Source organism: Sander lucioperca, chromosome 18, assembly GCF_008315115.2.
Source record: "Sander lucioperca isolate FBNREF2018 chromosome 18, SLUC_FBN_1.2, whole genome shotgun sequence".
Lineage (NCBI taxonomy): Eukaryota > Metazoa > Chordata > Actinopteri > Perciformes > Percidae > Sander > Sander lucioperca.
The window spans coordinates 15,796,865-15,821,455 of NC_050190.1; the positions used below are offsets into that span (position 1 = coordinate 15,796,865).

At 39.7% G+C, this 24,591-nt stretch overlaps 1 protein-coding gene across 6 annotated transcripts in view; it reads right to left on the bottom strand.

Moving 5' to 3' along the window:
- dlgap2a (discs, large (Drosophila) homolog-associated protein 2a) overlaps positions 1-24,591 on the bottom strand; it is a 119,011-nt gene that overhangs the window by 17,774 nt on the left and 76,646 nt on the right. For 2 of the 6 annotated variants that reach the window (XM_031288673.2, XM_035994824.1), the window contains exons 3-7: positions 17,393-17,598; positions 10,339-10,407; positions 9,097-9,256; positions 7,560-7,776; positions 499-558 (exon numbers count right to left, since the gene is read on the bottom strand). In XM_031288673.2, the coding sequence (XP_031144533.1) occupies positions 499-558; positions 7,560-7,776; positions 9,097-9,256; positions 10,339-10,407; positions 17,393-17,598 (712 nt within the window). The remainder of the gene's footprint in view (positions 1-498; positions 559-7,559; positions 7,777-9,096; positions 9,257-10,338; positions 10,408-17,392; positions 17,599-24,591) is intronic. The other 4 variants (XM_035994826.1, XM_035994827.1, XM_035994825.1 and 1 more) reach the window with 3 other exon arrangements.

Here is a 24,591-nt window from a genome sequence, read left to right on the forward strand (position 1 = left end):
TTTGGAACAGAGTTTTAGGCAGGTTTTAGAAAGTGATGCTATCATAAATAAGTCAAGTGACAGAGGAGAAAGCCCTTTTAACAATTGAGCTCTGCCATAAGTACAGTCTGAAAGAAAGGGGGAGGATGCTGGTTTAGAGTAGTGGGGGCGTAGTGCAGGTGTAGTGGAGCAACTGCATCCTCCAGTCAGTCTAGCTGCTATAGGTTCAAGCGCTTCATGAAAAAATATATTTTAGTGTGAATGACTCATATTGTATTCAGTAAACTCCTAATCGCAAGTTAGAGTATCATTGCTTGTTTACTGCGTTGTAACTTGTAGCTCATTAAATGTGGGAGCAATTGCAGATAATATTATTACAATTACAATAATACAATATTATTGAAACATGCTCAACAGCAACCTGCCACAGGATGACTCATGTGTGTCTTGTGTTTCATTTAAATAACATCACTCGCATTGAAATGGAGCAATGGAGAATGCCCTAGGTAGCAGGATTACCTGGGGTTTGCTGGGGGGTCCGATCAATGCTGCAGGTGGAGGGAAGGCAGAACTGGATCCCTGAAAACAAGGGAGTGGGGTGGAGATTCAGAATAGTGGGCCTTTCTGGCCAAACATAAAGTACAAGCTAATTACATTACATAAAGCACACGCAGTGTGGCTCCAGGGAGTAACTGCAGGCTATGAGGATCAACCTGCAGAGCAAAATCACAACAAAGAAGAAACTTAGACAAAAGAAATGCCTTCATTACAGAGGCAAACTGAATAGGAAGTCCATGTTTCAGCAGAACACCTTGATCAGACAGTGACTAAGGCCATTTTGCATAGGGTGCACATTAAGTAATCAGCACTAAAACAATTACTATTTTTCATCTTTTAATGTTTACTAGGATTCTACATCTCTGATGTTTATTGAATACCATTTTCAGACACAGTAACTTTACCCATTCTCAACCTCTTAATCACTTGGTTTTTTAAGTATTTTTGCCTTCACTGAAGAAGATTTAGTCTTAAATCAGGAGAAAGAAATTCTGTTAAAGACTGCTAACAACTGATACAACAGCTCATTGTGGGTTTAAGTGATAATCCAGACACTTTCACCCCATATAATGTAAATGCTTGGTGAAGTGAAAGATTATGATCATGCTATTTGGCATTGTTTAACCTTATAATTAGAGAATGTTTCTGCAAAGGTCAACATCCTATTACACTCCCCTTAAGCTGTATGACATCCACAATGAATGAAGTATACGCATACAGAAAACAATCCAAACAATTATGTGAACTGCAGTAGATCAGTTCACTCCTCTTCATGCCATTGAGGTTATTGGCTTACTTGTATAGCATTTTAATAATATAACAGTAAATATTGTGTTCTACTAAACACAAGGTCAGCTAGCATGATTCTTTTTTTGCAAAATCTACCTTCAAGTAAGCAGACATTTCCCAACTAGTCATCAGCATCATTCCATCTGTTCCAAAGTTCACAGAAAAAAAGGGCCTGTTATTATATGCCAATATCTTTCATTGCACGACTGAATCCTGAAGCAGTTTATATTCGGATTATATCATATGAATGAACATAATATCATTGCAGTACAGGGTAAATGATGTGCTACTTTTAGATAAACAATTTAGCAAATTGAAGGGGTCCAGGGAGGAAAAGGGTGGTGTGTTTCATGCCGGGGAAATGGGCAAAATGAATACAACAATACAACCTAATTAACTTCCCACCTCTTTGAAAACCTTTCAGATTCAGTTAATTTAGCAAACTTTCATAAAGTGCTCTGCACATATTCAATTCAAAAACAGCACACAGAAAAATCCTTTTCTTGCAGTTCACTGATGTTCAGCTAAGATTATTTTTTTTGCAGCACACTTTATTAGAGGACAGACTTCAGTGGGCGATTCCATATAGAGCCCATTAATTAGACAGATAGCACAGATATATCTTGTGATTTGCCTGGCTTTTTAGCTGTTCATTGCTGGTAACAGAATTCTGCGTATTCCGTGCTCCTTATGAGGCTCCTTTCATTGCACTGAATATCAAAATGAAATGATGAATAGAACAAAATACTTACAATGAGGCACTGTATATGAAATACACAAAACCACTGAGGCCATATTTCATGCACCATTACAACATCATTTTCATCATTCAGTTTCACACATGTAAAAAAAAAAAAAATAGCCACACGTTGTAAACCTCTTTTCAATTCAATTCAAAAGACAATTCAACATGTCATTACACTTGTCCCAGTATTACATTCTCAATCTTTGATACCTGAGCATTGAGAGGATATCATACAGTAAAAAATACAATATCACTTCTCAACAAGGCCTGTTATTACTATAGTCAGATTATCAGACAAAATAAATCACGGTTGATAGTGTTTTTTTGAAATAAATGTATTGTTATACTTTTTGTCCAGCAAAGATGTACGTATACACCGTATGCTAGCAAATTGTGTGTGCATGTAGGCAACATGAGGTTGTGTGTACATAGAGGCTACATACCATAACTGTACTGGTTTGTAATCATATTGGAGCGTGAATTAAAATAATGCGAGTTACTTTCTATTTTCCATTAACAGTACAGCATTCCAGCTCAGTCTAGGATTGTGCAAACATCATTCCACAGTTTCACTTCTTTATACCTGCAGAGTCCATCCAACAGCTCACATAGTAAACAGTATGTCCTTATAGTTATATGATAACTGTGAAGATTTACTTCACTCCACTTAAGAGTGACAATAAACAGAGAGCTCAAAACACAGAAAGGAAAGTTTCCATCATCACTGCAAGGATTGTCGGGTCGTTGTACTGAATACATTATGCTAAAAAGCTCTTAAAATCTTTTGATGTAATACACTGACTGAACAAGAACATTCATGTTATTCCTGTATCCAGTGATAACAAAGGCAGTACTGTTCTGGAATATATAATTCACATCAGTGGTCACAACAGCTTCAGAAAAGTTCATACTGCTTTTAATAAATGTTTTTGAAGCATGGTTGTTCACATTCTTGCAGGATGGAGCAATCCTTAAAATATGTTTTTATGCTGCTACCAATACAGTCTTTTTTTTTCCTGGAATATTACTGCAGGTCTGTGTATGAGAAAAAAAAGTCCTTGCTTTAAATGCCAATGCTCACATGACATTTAGATCTGCACGTTGCTCTACAGTGGACTGGCAGCTACAAAACGTGAGCTATAAACATACTTTGAGCTACATTTTGTCTGCTGAGAATGAGGTACGAGCTCACAGAGTGAGAGACACGTATGTGATTTCTGCACTGTTGTAATCGTATCTCCTGCTCCAGAGTTCCACGCTGGCACTCCTGCGTACTGATTCACGTCTCTGGCCCCTCCTCTGCCACCTGTACCACAGAAAGGCCTGCTCGCTTGAGGACCTCTCTGTACTACCTAGAGTCTCTTCTTCCACAAGTTCCCCATACTCCTGGGATACAGCCATACACTCCAGTGTTTCTGCAATCATATCATTTGGCTCCATGAGTTCCAGGTCCACTGAATATATATCTTCAAGATCTGATGGTGATGGATCTGCATCTGGTGGAAGAGGATCTGGGGCTGGAATTGTGGGTCCAAAGTCCATTTCCAGTGACGTATCAGGAGATACTGAACTAGGGGGGGATATTGTGACAGTGACCTGTGGTAGTGGGACTTTGTGTAATTCTGAGGCTACATCCTGAGGCATGTGAGCTAAGTGATATTCCATAGCTGGATCCAAACAGACAGATTCAGTTGACAGTGAAGGTTCCAAGGGGTACACTGTGGCAGGGTCCACAGTCGGTAGGGGTGAACCTGGACAATCTGATTGGTAAAAGGGTGGATCTAAATCCTCTGTATTAGATGGATAGTCAACACTCAGGTCAAAAGGCTCTGGTTCAGGGTCCATGAACACCGAGTCAAGATCATCTTGATCTAAGGAAGTCAGCATGACTAAGTCAAAGTGGACCAGATCGGCATGATATATAGGGGTGGTATCAAGTGGTTCGGGAAGGGGTGGCCACTCTAAATCTTGGGACAGTGGGTCAGTGTTGAGTTGAGTTTCTACTGAAGTGGAAGCAAAGGTTGAGACTGCTGTCATTTGCTCTGGGGCAGGGTCAGAAGGATGATCTGGAAAGGTGATAATGGGATCTAGATTTGTGTCACTGTCAGTTGGACTTGCAGGATAATCTGTGTCAAGGTACTCTGACACCACAATGGATGGACATATGATTTCAGTATCTAAATTACATGAAGTAACAGTATCAAGATTAACTGTGGGTGCATCACAGACTGAAAATGGGCCTTGACTAACAGGGTCAGATGAGCACACTATGGGTAAGTCTGATGGTTGTGATTCTAGTTCTGTTGGGTCTGCAGAATCTGGATCTTCTAATCCTGAATATGGTAAAGACATTGGAGTAGGGTATTGAGACACAGGATCTGGCTTTTCCACAGTGACAGGATCCGGAGACTCTGAATCTGACATTATGTCACAATCACATTCCTCAGGTGGAGACACAGTAACTACAGGAACTGGATATGGTAGCTGTATCTTATCTCTTTCAATTAGTTCTGAGTCTGAGGATTTCATGTCACCAGGGTGAGATGGTTCAGTATCTGAATAGGACTCATTAGCTGGGCATCTATTTATTAGCTGTCGATTGATTAGCATTTCTTGTTCCACTGTCACTGAATGCTGAGAGCTCTCAATGGCTGCTTTTGAGGAAATTGGCACTGTACCATGAGTGGTGACTGGCTCATTAGTGACCACAATTGCAAGGTCTGGTAGCTCTGGTTCTGGTTCGGCCCTAAAGGGCAGAGCAATCAAATCAAATGGCTCTGGTTCGACTGCTTTAACAGAGCCTGGAAGTATTGGATCCAAAGAAAGTGGTATGGCACTCTCCACATACATCGATTGTGGACAGGCAAGAATGCTTGGGTCCATAGAGAGCTGTTTTGGCAGATTTCGGCGGGCGCCTTTCTTTTCCTCCTTCTCCTCTGGACAATTGACAGCGGCATCTGCAGTGCTTTGCCGGACCAGGACCTTGCTTTTGGCCTGGGTCCCCACTGACACTTTTGATATCTGGGGTTTCTTCTCTCTAGCTCCCCCAGTGCCTCCATTTGCCGCAAAGATTCCAAGTCCTCCTGCTCCTTCCCCTGCCCCTGCCCCTGCTCCTGCCCCTGCCCCTGCCCCTGCCCCTGCCCCTGCCCCTGCCCCTGCCCCTTCCCCTGCCCCTGCCCCTTCCCCTGCCTTTTCCCCTGCCCCTGCCCCTGCCCCTGCCCCTGCCCTGGGTCTTGTCCCTGTTCCTGCCCCAACCCTTCCGCCTAAACCAACCCCAGCTCCAGCAGCCGTGTTACCACCTTGGGGAGACCAGGTGTTGTAATGCTGCGTGAAAGTGTTAAAATTACTGTTGAAAGCACGAAGCTCTGTACAGAGGTCCTTCCTTAGATCAGCTAGCTCTCGACGCATGGCAGATACTTCTTCCTTCCACTGCATGCTGATAGCTGCAGCCAATGTAGCCGACTCTTTGATACTGGCCTGGATGGCTTTTGGTGATGGCCGTTCTGGGGCACTAGATCTGGGGGATCTGAAGAGGCTTGGAGAAACAGGCGGTCCAGACAGAGGTTTGGCTGTAGCGCCCATGATATCTTGTTGGTAAAGCCTGTCTCTTCTGATGGGGCAGCCTAGATCATCATGAGCCAAAGGGGCCGTGTCTGTCAAATCCTCAAGTACACTGGCCTGGTCAGGTAAACAAGATTCTTCCTGCACATAATTTCTGTCTGGAAGACAAATATAAATATGTATCTGTAATATAGCCACAGGTGTGGACAGCTGGAGAGAATGTGCTTTTTATTGCCACAAAGCAGTAACATTAAATCATGCACTGAATGCCATGAGTCAAAATAAGATAACAGCAGAAAGCAACAACTTAACTAAGTGCTAACCTTATGATTATTGCCCCAATTCACTTGTCTATATACTGTAGATGTGTATTGAATAGTTTCCATTCTAGAATTTTAACAATCTGTAATATTATACATTACAATGTTGAAAACCAGTGTAACACTGGGAAAGTACTCCCATTTTGACTCATTTTCGTTAATGGTTTACACTGCCTTCTCAACCTTAATTTGTAGCATGCATTCTTTGCATCTTTTCAATGCACAAAGCTAAAACCCCTAGCTCCTGGAACACATCACAGAGAGAGGACAATATTTCTAATAAATGAGGTGTAATAACAATCCTTGCATGCTCGTCTGCTTTCAGTCGAGGTAAAGAAATGTGTACTTTGTGCAATGAAAAGAGGCAAAGATGAGCAAAGCTTCCAAACCATTTCCCATCAATCAAGAAGTATAGTATGAACCCTATTGAAAAAGTGAGGTCCAAAATTGTGAAATCTATCACATACCAAACTCTGCATCCTAAAAATGCAAAGGTATTTGAGTTTACTGAGAAAGCAGTGTAAGCAAACACTTAGGTATGAATAATTGATCATAAGCACAGCTCCAGATGGCCACACCTCCAACCCTCCCTATTATAGTCCAACTGATGTTGTTAGTTCATGAATCTACTGTGTGAAGAGGCACAATCCGCTCAGACTTCTCCCCCGGACATCTTTTCTTCTTTTCTTCCCACATTCTTCATCACAAAGATGCATCATTTCCTCAGTGAAGCCAGCGATCACGGGATTTGTCGAAACCACCAGCAGCTTGCAATTTATAATGAAGGCTCAGTATCAGAAATGAATGCATGTGTCAGCGGAGTAGGTTTAGAGTTATTGTAACAACTTTGCATATGTGATATATGTGTCTAACAAGTTTGACAGTTCAGTTACCGGTGTATTTATTGTCACCATTAGATTATCCATTATCCAGATCTAGACACAATAGTGTGCACTTCTGTAATGTGATCTAATTGTGTGTAAACATGAACTTTGCAATGAGACAAAATCATTTGTGTGAACAATTTTTGAGCGAAAAACTTTCACAGTATACTGTATGTTGTAATATTTAAGTGTAAACTGGGTTTACAAGTAAACAATGCATATAGCAATTTCACCATTTCTTTCCTCAATTCGCAATAAAGCTGTGAGTAAGTTCACGAGTGTCACCCTGTGGCACCATAAAGAAAGTCAGATTTCCAAAATGTAGAAGAAAAAGCAGTCATGTCCTTATCCTGATTTTTATTTCAGACATGTGATTTTCAATAGGGTTCATAGCTTTACTCTCTGATGCATCCAATGGATGAGCAGATGAAACACTGTATACAAAATACAGTAGGATGAACTAGCACAGCTCACAAGTGGTAGCTACGGTAATCAAACGTCCATCAAAAACAATGGAAACATACAAGAGTGATTCATGCAAAGAAATGAAGCTGTTTGACAGTACAACCAGTTTGCACTAACTGTTCTATATTCATCCATTAACACATGTTAATGCCAAATGAAAGCTTTTGGTGTCAATTTGTAAGTAGGAACAAAAATACCAATATCTAGAATGCCACACATCATATTGTCCAAATTAAGTTTATATCAAATTGCCCTTACCTGTGGTAGCCCTGATGGTGGAGGTAACAGTGGAGGCCATGGGGGGGATGCAGTCATCGTCTTGGGAGTAGCCGGCCTGGATGGCTCGCAGGTAGCTGTGACTCCGGGTTCTGAAGCAGCCGGGCAGGTCCAAAGCCTCCATGGCCTGGGATTCCACCTCACTGAACACCGACTCGCACACAGATTCAAACTGACCATTTATTTCTGTTTCACTCACCTGTAAGAAACAAAATGAGTAAGCATGCTTTTCTTCATTGTTAAGCAGGTGAGGATATTTCTTTGTTTATCTGGAGAAATTGGTCGGTTGTACAACCTGACATTGTGTTCACTGTCAATTTCCCTTAGAATTAAAAAGCAAGGCTTGTTGCTAAAATCAAACAAGTGCACATTTGAATAAGCAAAAGACAGCATAGAGATAAGAAATCAATGAAAAATGTGTTTTCATAATGTCACAACATTTTTTTTGCATTTTTTTAAGTGTTGCCTGGAAATTGTTCTGTCATATTTCCACACTAGTAGATACCCTGTGAGCTGGTTCCTTTTTCTACAGTAACTCTTGCTTTGTGTGAATACAACCAAACAATGTAACATAGATTTGGATGAAATCAAAGTCAAACTGTCTCAGAGAGTTTGCTGTAAAACATTTGTTGTTGATGTTGACCAGATCTATATCTGTTTCCTGTTTCAGATGTGTATGATGTATCTTGTAATGTCTTTGATACTGACTTGTTACAAATGGTTGTATGTTTACTGAGTAGAAATAGTTTGATGGTTATCACTCCACTCCCATTTGGCAATATCAAGAATAAAAGATAAACATCTCGTTCTATTGGGATTTTCAGTAAGTTGGAGTTTAGTTGAGCTTTTAAGACTCAAAAAAGTAATATGCCTCCCTTTTAAGAGGGAGATGACTATCTCAACAACCCCTGTTGGAGTATTTTAATCTTTCCAAATATACTATGTGCAATGAACTGTCAAGTATAAGTAAAACGAAGCCAGAAAAAAACAATATCTACATGGTGGCAGTAGCTCAGTCTGTAGGGAGTTGGATTGGGAACTGGAGGGTTGCTGGTTCAAGTATCCGTACGGACCAATGTACGGAGTGTGGATTGGTAGCTGGAGAGATGCCAGTTCACCTCCTGGGCACTGCTAAGGTGCTCTTGAGCAAGGCACTGTACCCCCCCCAACCACTCAGAGCGCCTGTTCAGCAGTCGCAGCCCACTCACTCTGACATCTCTCCATTTGTGCATGAATAGGTCGTGTGTGTGTCTCTGGGCAGTGATTTTGAACAAACACTGTAAATTGAAAATTGTAATTTCCCCACTGGGGATCAATACAAAAAAAAGGAATACTATAAAAACGTCACAGTGACAGTGAAGACTACGTTTAGGACAGTTATGATCTTTAATAACATTGTTGTAAAAATGATTCTAATTAATTTCACTGGAGACTACCTGGGACCTCCTCAGGGTCGCTCAGCAGTCCCCAGTGTATGAACCACTGCTCTCCAGTACAAGTTGAAAGGGTGCAGACTCACCTGGCTCACTTGGCTAACACAGCTAGCCTGACTGAGGGTGCTGACTGCCCGCATGTAGCTCTGGTTCCTGGAGCGAAACTTGGGAGAGTTGTAGTTGGTTGAGGGATCCAGGGCAATGCTTGGGTGCATGTCCCTGGCGGCTTGCAAGTGGTAGCTCTGACTGAACAGAGAGAGAAAAGGAGAAGCAAGGAGGGAGTGGGACTACAGCCATGGTGATGATTTCTTAAGCAAATTAAACATAATTTAACTAATATCCAAAGCCGTTTGACCAGTGGCTACAGGTGTAACATGATGACAAAAACAATAAAGTGTTATCAAGGTCAGTGGGCCTCCTGCAACCTGAACTTAAGAGGGAGACTGGTTATGACATTGTGTCTCCCAAGAGGGGAGCCTCTCTCTGTCTGTTTCTCTCCCCCACTACATTGATGTGTACACCGCCATCCTTAAAACAGCAGGTCGATTTCTGTTGTGCTGAAACATCCAATCAATGCTTGGAAATGAGGGAAATGCAAATCAGGAGCTAGTTAGTGAGCAAGCACTTCAGAGAGCACCCCGGTGTCAGCCAGGTCAAATAAATGTGCTACCCCAGCAGTGCATATGTTGAGAAACCCAAGCCTGGTTTGAAATCTGCTGTAGAAAAGACAAATAGAAATAACATGGAAGAAGAAAGGCGCTAGTAAACTAAAGAATACTATGCAAGTCACATTAGGAATACCAAAGTGCGGTTCCCTCGGCCAGATCCATTTCTAATGGCAGGCAGGGATGAGTAAGCAGTTTCTGGGCTTTTTATAGAGATAAACACTGGTGTTTGGCAGCAAGGAAAATGCCAGTGTGATTAAAAGTCCCCCAATCCATCTTGTCATGCTGTGGCAAGGCTGTGTGTGTGTTTGCAAAGTAATATCAACCTTCTGAGCATCCAAAGACATCCGAAAGCAAAAATATCCAGAAATGAAGTCGGAATAAAGTGGTAAAGGAGCTATAAATGGGAAGACGTATGCTGGTGTAATGTATAGCAGTGAATCAAATCATATCTAAATTGTGTTTAGCAGTGCCTTGTGCTTTGCCAGTATGAGCAGGTTGCCCCAGGTGACCTCTCATTGACTGGTCTTGAGTGTTTGCTCTGTGAGGCGTCCATATTGGGTATGTCAGCAGGACAGCATCCCAGCTGGCTCCAACGTCTGACCACTGCAACATGGCAGCAACAGAAAGTAAGGGGAGGAGAGGCGCTGAGCCTGTATTCACCTTAAGTCTGCAGCAAAATTGGTGATGTAGTTACGCATGTCACTGTTGATTTTATCCAGGCGGTAAGAGCTGTGGGTAGAGAAGAAAACAGAGTTACTGGGTCCCACAAGTGGGAGTTGGATGGATGGGACGTCACTGAGCACAAGTCCAATGGAACTGGCTCTGTATGGGACTTGTGGTGAACTGAATGTTTGCTTGGGACTTTTCATCAAAGTGCTGCAAACATTAGGGTGACAATATGACAAACACGGCCCTCAAGTAATAATAAAAGTGGGAGCGTGTTAGTTACATTTAGTTGGCAGACAGATTTGCCTGTATCTTATAAATGAAACATGTACACACAAACACACACACACACACACACACACACACACACACACACACACACACACACACACACACACACATACACGTCTATGTTACCAACAGGGGACTATCAGGCTACACCGACCAAGTGTGGACTTCTATTTCTCTTCATTTAAAAAATACAAAAATAGAAAAGGACATTTACTTTTAAGATCTTTTTTTATAATATTACTGAAAATAGGCTTTTTTATGTTTTTTAAAAAAATTGCCAAGAGGGGACTTGTGGGTTAAGCGATGTCTATATATTAAAAAGGGGACCTCCATTTACTGAAGTGAAACTGTCTGTACCTATTCTTTCAATGATTGTTTGTTTACAGCAACTACTTTGTTTATTTCAAAGATTAATGATTCAACTTTATTCAAACATTTCTCTGTTATACAAATATTAAGAAATAATAAGGCCACTTACATAGAGAATAAACATTGTTTTACCTGCAAATCAGAAGTGCCTTGACTGCATGCACTTATATCAAGGACTGAATTACTAGCAACAACATTGATTTTATCAGGTTCCTTTATATATAATATACTTTTAAAGTTACATTTTAAAGATTAGCATACAATTCAAGTTCATTTTTACTTTTTCTTTAGTTATTGAGAAATATATCAGTGTGCCTTCTGCTTCATGCAAATTCTCAGTTCCAGTGTTGCAATCCTGAATCATTAGACAAATGTCATTTCATCTTGTCTGTTCACCAATAAAAATAAACGTTATGTGACACATGACACCCATGACACAATTTATATGTGCTTTTCTTAGCATTCATTCTTGCGAAAAATAGAGGATTGTCTCAACTCACGACTCTCTGGCGAAGTATTGATCTTCCTCTGCATCTTATCTATCAAACTTGTCATATTACTCCTGACACTTGATACTGTCTTTTACTGAACTAATGTACAGTATGGACTCATGCAGGAGTGTTAGTGTCTCAGCACACTAGTCAACAGGGGACTTCTGTCATTTAATAGAGTCCAAGTGGGGACAATCTGTTTTAGAGCACAAACTTAAAACACCATTGCAACATAAAGTTTTCTTTTTTCAACTGTCCGACATACTTACACATTAGTATGTAATTCCTAATCAAAGTTATTAATGTTTCATTTGTTCTTTAATACGCTTATCTATAATGTGTTAATATTATAATGTTCATACTTCATGAATGATGGATTCCCCATTTCTAAAGTATTATATCAATTACAAACCAGGGATTTAGAAGCTGTCAAGGGTTACAAGAATTATTATGACTTAGACATGTACTTACGGTTAGTGAGTGTGTTAATATAGGTTTTAAGTGTAGGATAGTTGGAAAAAGAAAATGTTATCTAAACATTTACAAATGAGAAAAACCTTATGAAACTTAACTAAATCTTATCTATCAAACTTGTCATATTACTCCTGACACTGATACTGTCTTTTACTGAACTAATGTACAGTATGGACTCATGCAGGAGTGTTAGTGTCTCAGCACACTAGTCAACAGGGGACTTCTTTCATTTAATAGAGTACAAGTGGGGACTAACCCTAACCATAACCCTTTTTTCAACTGTCCGACATACTTACACATTAGTATGTAATTCCCAATCAAAGTTATTAATGTTTCATTTGTTCTTTAATACGCTTATCTATAATATGTTAATATTATAATGTTCATACTTCATGAATGATGGATTCCCCATTTCTAAAGTATTATATCAATTACAAAGCAGGGATTTAGAAGCTGTCAAGGGTTACAAGAATTATTATCATTATTTGGTTGAGATTATCTTTTTTATCAGTATTATGAATTGTGCTTATTTCTTTTTCATACATGTTACTTCTGTTCCATACAGTAGTGTAGCTTGTGTAAACAATTACATTGAAAAGGTCTAGTCCTTTCTGATCTCAAATCAGCTTGGGTGATTGATTAAAACAAAAAAAGAAATGATCTTACTGATGACCATTTCCATTGACGCATGCATTTAAACATATAATGACTTAGACATGTACTTACGGTTAGTGAGTGTTAATATAGGTTTTAAGTGTAGGATAGTTGGAAAAAGAAAATGTTATCTAAACATTTACAAATGAGAAAAACCTTATGAAACTTAACTAAATCTTATCTATCAAACTTGTCATATTACTCCTGACACTAATACTGTCTTTTACTGAACTAATGTACAGTATGGACTCATGCAGGAGTGTTAGTGTCTCAGCACACTAGTCAACAGGGGACTTCTGTCATTTAATAGAGTACAAGTGGGGACAATCTGTTTTAGAGCACAAACTTAAAACACCATTGCAACATAAAGTTTTCTTTTTTCAACTGTCCGACATACTTACACATTAGTATGTAATTCCTAATCAAAGTTATTCATGTTTAATTTGTTCTTTAATACGCTTATCTATAATGTGTTAATATTATAATGTACATACTGAGATTATCTTTTTATCAGTATTATGAATTGTGCTTATTTCTTTTCATACATGTTACTTCATTTATAAATGAGATTGAAAGGCCTTATCTGTGTGGGGAAGGGTTACCAGTATCAGATGATGGTCGTTAAGCCTTTACACCTTGAGCTTTAGGGTTGCTAATGTGAAATAGCCAGATTGTCATACAACATTTAGACTAACATTCCCCTGTCCTGAAATGATGAAATTCAAGGACTTTATGAAGACGGTACATTGAGATTGTCAGAAATATAACTATAAGAAATGTGCACAAAAGAAATGTCCATTGATGCATGCATTTAAACATATAATGAATTATTACAGGAATTAGACATGTACTTAGGGTTAGTGAGTGTGTTAATATAGGTTTTAAGTGTAGGATAGTTGAAAAAAGAAAACGTTATCTTGCAATGGTGTTTTAACTTTGTTCTTGCAATGGTGTTTTAAGTTTGTGCTCTAAAACAGAACCTGCATGGGTCAATTATTTTTCATAAATGCTACTTCTGTTCCATACAGTAGTGTAGATTGTGTAAACAATTACATTGAAAAGGTCTAGTCCTTACTGATCTTAAATCAGCTTGGGTGATTAAAAAAAAAATATCTGCCTTCAGATAATATTGGCCGATATATAAACCCTAGCGCTGCAGCACTAAACCAGTCTCACATAGTTGCGACCAGAAAAAAACAGGAAGGATGCACAAAATACAAAACAAAACAACAATACATCTGCATTTAAATTCAAGAGAAAAGATACTACATTATGGCATTCTTAGAGTGGGTTCAGGGTAGTATCAGGACACTTCTGTCAATGGACTCAGAGGCAGGCCACACAGCTTGATCCATGCTAGTCAATATCTTCCTTTCAGCAGAGCCCAGCAGACTCTCGGTCTAACCACTGAGAGAGCCGTTATTTAGAGGGGCTTTGGAGTACAATAACTGCAACTGATAGCCCTTCCTGCTGTTGCATCCTCATAAATCATTCACTGTTTACAGCTATTCAAAATGGATAGCTGGGGGAAGCTTTGCAAGATGTGGAAAAAGGAGCATACCTCACTGTAGCTGCCTCATACATTACTTCATACTCTGAAAGAGCTGTTAAAAAGGCCAAACGACTGCATCCTCTGTGACAGATATTATTACGATCCTGCCTGATCACAATCAATAACATTCGATTTGCCATTATATATCCTCAGCGATGAATAACTGGCTTATTAGCATGCGCATGCACTACTTGTGGCCTACTGTATGGCTGTAAATGCTGAATATCTCTGCTGCCCCTTCTCCATTTCCTGTCATCCTGCAGAGAGTAGTCACAAACACTCAGAAATGCTCATGATTAATTCTGATTGTGTGTATGCTCAAATGTGTTTTTATCAGGGTCAGGTTAACAGTATTAGCGGATTCTGTGGGTGTTGCCCGCTGCGGTTTCTGAGCTTCCAGGAAAAATGCTGTTCTGTACGAGAGAGTTTGGCAATTTAAAAACCTCTGCTGAATGGCAATGAGCACGGAGTCGGCAGCGTGAAGAGTGAGAGACAAGGAAATCTCAATAAGAGTGAGGGAATCATCAGTGTTGGTCAATGTGTGTATAACTGTCTCTTACTGGGACTGTCTGACATCACATAGTGCAGCTTTTTGTCTGTCACTGGTCCCACTGCATTGCTAGGGGACGCAACTATGTCATGGCAGGTGTATTGAGAGTGTTAACTTGTTTGGATGAGCGGTTCTTGAGAAAGATGCAAGCATCACATGACCTCACAACCGTATGGAAGTCCTGAAGGCTCATTTAAAGGCACAGTTTCTGAATACGGGCTGTATGCATTTCTCTGTGGATTGAAAAATACATATAAATAAATAAAAAAAGACATGGAAATCTCACTTTTTACGATATGGGACTTTTAATATTTAATCTTGTTTAATTGGGACATAATTCACGATGTGATGTTGACGGAATATTGATTCTACTAGATTTTAGCCACTTTTGCATTAGCAAGTAATGCCAGTTGTCTAAGCATGTGATGTCAGGATGTCCTGAGTTGCATAAGCCATGTTTCCCTCTCTAACATGTTACTGACAGGAGACACTGTGTCTGGAGAAAGACATTTTGTCTAGTTAGACCAATTTTCCAATAAATTCAGCAGTTTTTTGGTTAATAGCTTTGCATTTAAAAAGAAAACTTTTCTTCAACTCCTACTGATTGTAATTGATGGGACAAAAAACAGGTGATTGAAGTGGTCACAAATAAAGAGAGTCCCGCATCAAATTGTAAAAACATATATCTCTTAAAACAAACTTGAAAGTTGCCTCTGCATGGCTCTGGTCAGACAGTTACCAAAAACACAAATAGAGCCTCTGGGGGTAATTCAAGCACAGTGTAAGTTTTTCTTGAGAAGAAATGAAAAATTAAGGGAAAGTGCATCTAACTGTCTATAAATAAGAAGGCACAACCAGGTCTTCTTTACGCTGGTAAATGCACTCAATATACACGGCTCACGAAGCACAGCAAAGGTAGATAAAAATATTGTGTTTTGAAAGCCTGGGACATTTTTTAAACTGTCATATTATTAAAATAGACTTGTGAATCTCGGCTGTAATTACAGTTTTCACATGCTGCTGCGGACAAAGAGAAACATGTCCCTTTGAAGAGTGAACAAAAGTGAATTTGCTTTCTCATAATGCCACCTTTTAAAAAAAATGACTCTGGAAAAGATGAATCTGCCGCCGCACAATGCAATAATTTGGTGTCTGAGGTAACTGTGACAATACAATTTACAAACTACAATATAGAGTAAAATAAAACGATAAGTAACATTTGAAGAGTTTCACTTATGGATTCATAATTGAAAAATGAACATCTAAAAACTGTTGGAAATAATAGGAAAAGTAGACTTTCCAGTGACAACAAATGCCAGGTGATGGCAACATCTTTTGTGTTTGTGACTGAAGTTTACCCAGAACCATGTTTAATGAACTTGAACTGAAAATGAATGAAATAAAGATGGAGATAGGATGTGAGGTGCAACAGAAGGTGAGGCAAATACGGAGCAGAAGGATAAGCAGACATATAACACACAGTAAAAGCAGCAGACTAGAAGAGGGAATCGATTTCTGACCTAAAACAGCTTGAGAATAACCTCTGCTGTGTATCATCACTGTATCTTACTCTACTATAAATGGCTTTGCATTGCACACAAATAATAAGAAAGGTAGATAATCTTAATATTTATGTCAATGGTAACACAATCCCAGAAAATACCTTGGGGGAAAAGCTGATTACTGAATAGTCTTGCTACAGGTCCGGGTACTCTTTTTATTTGGTGCAAGTACTATTATCTAATTTGTTAATGCTGTAATCATAGTAACTATCCTTGTATCTCTCCAAAACATAGTTGCTTGTTTTCATTTTTCAGTGACATTGTCTTCAGCTTGTCTTATCGTGTAATCCTCTTATAAGCGTTTTCTTCCACCACCGAGTAACCAAAACAAAAGCCTTCTATTTCCTCACCATTAAATGGGACACATCCCAGAAGAACACACTTTCTTACAGTTGAAGACACTGACATGAATACCCATGGAGGGATTCTAATGAGTACAGTATAGGGTTCAGCTATCAAGTACTTGACACTGTTGTAGGGGTGGGGCACTAAGCACAAGAAAACTGCCAACACTGCTAGAGGGAATGTAATAAAGCAAATAAATAACAAGCATGATGTTGCTCAAAACATAAAAAGATACTAAGCTGAGAAAATGTGTTTTCTTAAAATGTTCTAATATAGTATAAATCTCAAAATAGTAACACTGAAAGAAGCATACACATATTGAAATAGGGATAGAGATAATTCCATTATGCCAAATCACATTGTTTTCTGGATTTTCAGAGATTACATTATTTTAATTATATTATGTATTATTTCAAGAACATTTCTGGAAACATTGGAATTACATGAGATGCCAACATAATTATCTTACTCCTCCTACACTCTGGGAGATTATATATATGTAGAATTTGATTATATCTTTTGTATTTGACCCCCTTATTAGTTGTAAACAAAGTCTCAGGTTCCCAGGTTGGATCTAGGGGAACACTAAAATTGATGGGTTTAAAATTAATTTACAAACACAATATGAGACTGAGAATTGTTAAGCTTTGCACCATCTACCTTCGAGATGAAGTGAATACATAAATATGGACATGCAAGAAAAAAGAAGAAGAGCCAAACACTGTGAACTATTGACATCTTTAAGTTGCATGTATTGTACCTTTGGGAGTCCCTTGGTCTGATGATGGCCTTGACCAGGGCGTCAGGCCGCACCAACTTTTGAGGCGATGTCTTGGGACTGGAGTCTGACTCGCCGCTCTCCTCGTCCCCCATGGCTTTAACGTAGCTGCTGCTCCGCATCCGACGACAGGGGATCTCGTCATCCTTCCCACCGCCAGGGTAACCCCCCCAATCGTCCTGGGGCACCTGGGTGGCATGGGGAGGGTAAATAGTCAATTATATCACAAATTCCCTTTGGCCACAGAAGCTGCAAACACAATGTTTTTATATTATCACTTCATTAAGTTGTTATGGCATATATGGTAGCCAACAGCTGCCTGTTTACACATCCAGCAGACACAAAGCAACATTAAGCTGCCTGATGAATGCCAATCCAATATTCACTCTCCATTTAGTTCTGCTTTGATCTTCACCAATTCCAAGAGGGAAATATCTGACTCTTCAACTGTTAAATGTTCCTCTATGTTCACCAGCTAGTTGCTAAGTTTGACTGTCAGCCGTTTGGTACTGAGCAGGTAGAGTACAGTGGGTTTTTTAGAGCTTCATTTCAGAGGTATTTTTCTTTGGATATTGTGATTTCTCTTTTGCAAGATTTTGTGTGTTGATTGTATCTTCCTACCAACATTACAGTGGTTAAAAGGTCCTAATAGTGCATCTTGAAAGTACATTGTATTTCTATCTCTGCTTTGTAAGAGCACAACGACCATGTAATCTTGAATATATTATAAAAGGACTGAGATTTTTCTTAACTCCTAGAGGACCGAGCAAATCTAAATGAAGCAATGTCAAAGCGTTAAAACCATAAAAAAACAGTTTTTTTTACTGATAAGTCAACACACATTAAAACCTTCACACAGCTTCCACAGCTACTGAGTATTTGAGCTTTTCTGTAGTCTGGCCAGGTTACAAACTGCTGAAAACCTTGACTAAAACGCTGTTATAAATTTGGCTGGGTTGTTAATCATTATTACTGGTAAAATACAGCTTGAAAAAGGAGAAAAGGAGCTATCTTTGCTCACCCTGTCGTAGCTATCACACATGGAAACCTGCCATCAAAGCAAGCCAGGCAGTTTACATGTTGCAATTCTCTTCCACTCGTTAAACCAGGTAATTGAGTATCCAGATGTCAGCATCACCATTATCCCAGTCAGATTTAGCACAGGGTGTCTCACTCGCACTCGCTGCTTGTCTTTACTACATATGGAGTAAATATTTTACACAGAACATGGGGCATCACGACAGTCCTAAATGTTAAATGTGGAGCGAGCAGGAAGACATAGAGCACCTTGTATACTGTCGTTCTGCAGTAGTAAGTGGAGGTTAATGCACTTTGACATTAGTCTGGCATGCTTTGCCCAGACAGGCTATTTTGTTGTCGAAATCCATTTCAAGCAGAGCACATGTAACTGGTATACTAGTTCTAATAGAACATTGGTGAATACAGAGCTTGGTGTGAAAGAAAAATGTGACTCCATTATTGGACATGCCATAATACAAGATGTAGATATGTCATTAAATGATCTGTATTTGAGATGGTGGTGGTGTGGCTTATTAAAAATCTGCAGGGCTCACCCACTCATTTTAAAAGCTGATCATGACTGTATGCAAGCTCATTACACACAATAGCATTCTCTCTTTTTCTCTTTCTCACTCACACACTCATTTTGCTTTAGTTAAACATTACAACAAATTACTAGGACAACAGTGGCAGCTGAGTCAGGGTCTTAGCCTCTCCTACAAACAAACACACATGGATGATACACAGCACACAGGTGCAGAGACCCTCTACAGGCAAACAAAAGCAAAAACCACTCTCGCTTCTCCTCCCCTGTTTTCTATTTCCCTTTTTAGATTTACCTCGTTGCACTCTGCTGACTGTGTGCGATGGTCAGACGCTTGGACAAGCTGGACAAGCATTTACATGACCAATGATTTGCACTCATAAAATATGACATTGTCAGTAATCATTACATTCTATGTGGAAGTTGAAGGCTTCTCTGATGCTGTATCCATCCGTCACTTTAACATCCTGGCAGCTGGATCAGCCTCGGCGCAGTGCCACTCCACCCAGCTCTAGATTTCATTAAGTTAAATCTGACTTGGGTCCATATTTCTTTGACTTTACAGCAACAGTGGACCAGAGCTGCCCTCCAGGAGGACTTTAAAATAGCCTCTCAACCACTATTATTATTATTATTATTATTATTATTATTATTATTCAAATGCTGTATTAATGTGTGATTATACTGATAATACTGATGTTTTCTGAAACTTTCCTCTAACTCTAACTAACTCACTACTCACAGGTTCACAATGAACTGGGCGGCAGTTTACTGGCTGTGGGAAATGTCAGGCGGAGATAGGCTGCAACCAAATGTCACTAAAGCGTCAGACACATGACTTTAATCACTTTCTGATGCAAATGTCATCTATTGGAAAATAACAATAGAAATGTGATTACTATTCAGAGAGAAATAAAAACAGACATCCTTTCCAACACTGCACTGTTAAGAAGAAAACCACCAGTTTTATATCAGAAAAGCATGAAAAGCAGCTGGAATTCTCAGTGTAATTGCAAACCATTCAGACATGTCACTATTTTTTATGAGATATACAATTCATCAACAGCACTGAATGTGCCGTTCCTGGAAAAACGACTTCCTCCTACTAATTCTACTAACCTCTGGCATCAAAGCACGTCCACCCACAATTGCTATTCTAACAAGTGTCACATCAAATCAAAACAGCTTGAGTAATTGATCAATTATGGCTTTATTACAACCCACTCTTGTTAATCACAGAGAATGCTAGGTCAAAGCAGCCTTTGATCCTTATGTTTCATCTATGTTGTTACGCTGGGGAGGGGGGGAATCATGATTGATGGGAATTATGATGTGTCCGCTAGGTCTGTAAAGCTCAATAGCAAATTTCACTGCAAGGCTGTGGTGTTACATCATAAAAGGCAAATGCATATGAAGCACAAAAAGATGCACTTTCCCAACAAAGAGAAATAAAAACAGACATCCTTTCCAACACTGCACTGTTAAGAAGAAAACCACCAGTTTTATATCAGAAAAGCATGAAAAGCAGCTGGAATTCTCAACAGAAAATATTTGTAATTGCAAACCGTTCAGACATGTCACTATTTTGACATAAAGATAAACACATAAAGATGCACACCCAAACAGACACGAACGCACACTCAAACACACACTGATAAAAGTAATTCATCTCCTCTCCAAAGACAGGCATGCACAAGCTACCAAATGGAGTCGATGGGTTAATTAAGTCTTGGAGGGGTTTGATATTTTTAGACGTCTAATTAATGAAGGGAACGCCAGAGGACAGGCGAAAGCTGTGGTGAGATGTGCTTAATTTGGATTCACTGATAAACTGGATATATTGTAGCATGTCTCCCTGTGAAGACAAAGGCTGGACAGCAGCGCACTCATATTGATTGACTGTGAAAACAGACATGGTTTCTCACCATCCCTAATGGAGTTTAAATATGGATGCTTGTCAAGATGAACACTTACCTTGACCCAAAGATGAGAGGGAAAACATGGGATTCAGAGGTGAGCATTCTACCATGTGCAATTATTCTGTGTATTTTCGGGGAGGTTTGGATGATTCTGTTGTTTCTAAATAAATGTGCCAGATCCTGTTCTGTCCAACAGTGCATTATATGGCTATGACGTGAAGCCCTTTGTGAATATGAGCCGAAGTTTGTGGGAGCTGTGTGAAAATTCACAGCTCAAGTGTGAAGATCCAAGTCTCATTATTATAATAACAGCACTTTTACTTACATTTACATTGTGGATTCTGCTCAATAAAGAACATGCATGACTTGGGGGAAATTATTTTTTGTTGACCCAGGTTTTCTCTTATGACAACAACTCTGTAACACATACTGTATGCCCAAGCTGATTTAGCTGTGTATGTCTATCTTTACTTTCAGTGCTTTAATCTTTGCCTGTAGGAGGCCACAGGGAGTGGAGTGGGGTGTGTAGAAGTGTGTGAGTGTGTGTGTGTGTGTGTGTGTGTGTGTGTGTGTGTGTGTGTGTGTGTGTGCTGGCTAGGAAGGCCTCGGCTCAGCCAATGCTCCTGCAGTGCAGTGCATTTCATTGATTAACTCTGCGGCTCTATCTATACACAGCACCTCTCCCACTAAGAAACATAAGTCACTGCCATTAAGTTACGTAATAGAGTGAGATAGACAGACAGACAGAGAGAGAGAGAGAGAGAGAGAGAGAGAGAGAGAGAGAGAGAGAGAGAGAGAGAGAGAGAGAGAGAGAGAGGCAGGATAGAAGGGATATAGTGTAGAGTACAGTTAGAGAGCTCTTAGAGGTTCAATCATTGGTAATCCCACCCACCAACCCCTCATTTCCTCCCACAAGATTGCATGGATACGCTGTGGGTGTTGGACTAGGTGCTGCTTTCATTTTTATCTCTCTTACTAGCTGACTGTTACCCTCCCTGACTAAACACCTACTGCACGCCCACCACCAACTCTTCTTCTCTCTCTTTCACACATATACGCCCACACATGCAACATTTTGTCTGTTTGTCTTGTCTTCGTGTTGTTTATTTACTGACATTTAATGCTATCAGTTAGCATGAAGGTGTAAATAGACATGCTCAAAAAGAAAACAGTCAGTCGAGAAATTGAACTTCATGATCCACTGTCAAACTTCCATAATCTTGTCCCTTTGATTCTAATAGTGTTACTCTAAGCGAAAAACAGTGCTATTTCTGAGACCAACTCTGCATCCAAGTCTAAGACTATGTCAGCACTAATATGTTGTCATTTAAAACAGGCATTTTACGTCCTCACGTGTTTTGGCCCCGTTTCAAAAATAATCTCCGTCCATACTGAAACGCCTGAAAATGCATGTACACTGGGCATGTGTGTGCCAGTATAAAGACAGTATAGGGTGCATTGACCTAAAAAAGGATAGCACCATTGATTTTTGACCTGAAATTGTTACTGACTTCTATTTAGTATCACCATCATTTCACCTCTCTTCACCTCCATTTAAAACTCACATCTCATATGCAAATAACACTCTCATCAAAAGCCAAATTAGGAAACATAGCGCATCACAACAGAATCAATTTTAGATAGGCTCAGTAATTTGATTTGTATAACACTATATACATTTTTTTTTTTTTTTTTTTTACAAAAACCTACAAAAAAGAGAGGACAAATAAATTCAGTCACAACATCTCATCTCAACATCTGCATTGGCAGAGAAGATTTGGCAAATTTTTCATGGGCGCAACCCACATACTCAGTGCTGCTGCTCATCCCACAAAAGCATGTTCCTTACAAATGGAGCACCATTTGAAAGGGAACTAAACAGGCTTTCCAACAGTATAAGATTTATTGCCAAAAGCATTGTTACCACAGAGAAATAATCTACCAAACACAAATTTCCTTACTTTTTGTGCTAAGTTTATATATGTATTTTTGCTGCATGGTTTTGTAGTTAATATTGTGGATGGGGTTATGGTGTTGACTTTTTCTATATTCTACGCTAGATTCATCCACAAATGTAACCTGCTAATTATGGTCTTTTTGACTACAATTACCTCTAGGGGTCTGCAGGATAAAGGTCAATTTGATTACTGTTATTTAACATATTTAACATATACAGTGATGAAGTGTTTGCCCATTGTAGTTTTTGTGAGGCTTTGCTGTTGTGTTTATTATGAACTTTTCTATTTATCTAAACTTAGCACAAAAAGTAAGGAAATTTGTGTTTGGTAGATTATTTCTCTGTGGTAACAATGCTTTTTGGCAATAAATCTTATACCGTTGGAAAGCCTGTTTAGTTCCCTTTCAAATGGTGCCCCATTTGTAAGGAACATGCATTTTGTGGGATGAGCAGCAACGCTGAGTATGTGGGTTGCGCCCATGAAAAATTTGCCAAATCTTCTCTGCCAATGCCAAACAACTTATTCTGCCATTGACTCGTTTGGTGTTTGGTGGATTGGATGATTGAAGTTTGAAGAAACAAGACATATTGGCAATTTAACAATTTATTAATTTCACAAACAAGGAGCCTCAGTAGCGTGTGGAAGAACCATACACAGCCACAACAGCCTGGCACCTCCTCCTCATGCTGGTCACCAGTCTGGTCACACACTGCTGTGGGATGGCATCCCATTCTTCAACCAGCATTTGTCGCAAGTCAGCCAATGTGGTTGTGCAATGTGGTTGTATTGGTCACTCTGGCACGAACAGCACGCCCAAGCTGATCCCACAAGTGTTCAATGGGGTTGAGGTCAGGACTGCTGGCAGGCCATTCCATCCTCTCCACTCCCACATTCTGGAGGTAGTCTCTGATAAACCTCGCCCTGTGGGTTGCGTTGTCATCTTGGAGGATAGAGTTCGGTGCCAGACTGCGGAGATATGGGATTGCCACTGGTTGCAGAATCTCATCTCTATATCTCTCTGCATTGAGATTGCCTCCAGTGAGGACAAGCCTTGTTTTTCCAGTGAGGGAGATGCCGCCCCACACTATAACACTAGGGGTGTTGTCTTCTTGGGACGCCCACTTAGCAGCCTGTCTTTGACATCCCCTGTTGTATGGAACTTGGCCTTCAGTTTGGAGATGGTACTAGGGCTCACTCCAAATAACTTCAGCTTGAAGTTGCCCTATCGCAAGGGCCCTATACAGATCAGTCAAGCGCGGCATGCCAATTCTTGGAGCAGACACTTACTGACTGTAGCTGTACTTACAGTAGTAGGGCCCATGCTCACAGGTGCCAATCAAACAAAACATTTTCATAGGCGCAACCCACATACTCAGCGCTGCTGCTCATCCCACAAATGCATGTTCCTTACAAATGGGGCACCATTTGAAAGGGAACTAAACAGTCTTTCCAACGGTATAAGATTTATTGCCAAAAGCATTGTTACCACAGAGAAATAATCTACCAAACACAAATTTCCTTACTCTTTGTGCTAAGTTTATTTATGCCAATGTAACCATCTAAAGTAAGTTTTTTTGGGGTGTTCTATATTGTTGTTACTATAAAGAGTGTTGTTTTTTCAGCTACATGTATATTAAACTGATGTAATATATTCATGCCTTATTGCATGTGGACAATGTGATTGGTGCATACCTACAGCCACTTAAAGCGTAACTCTCGCCAAACGGCAACATAGGGTCT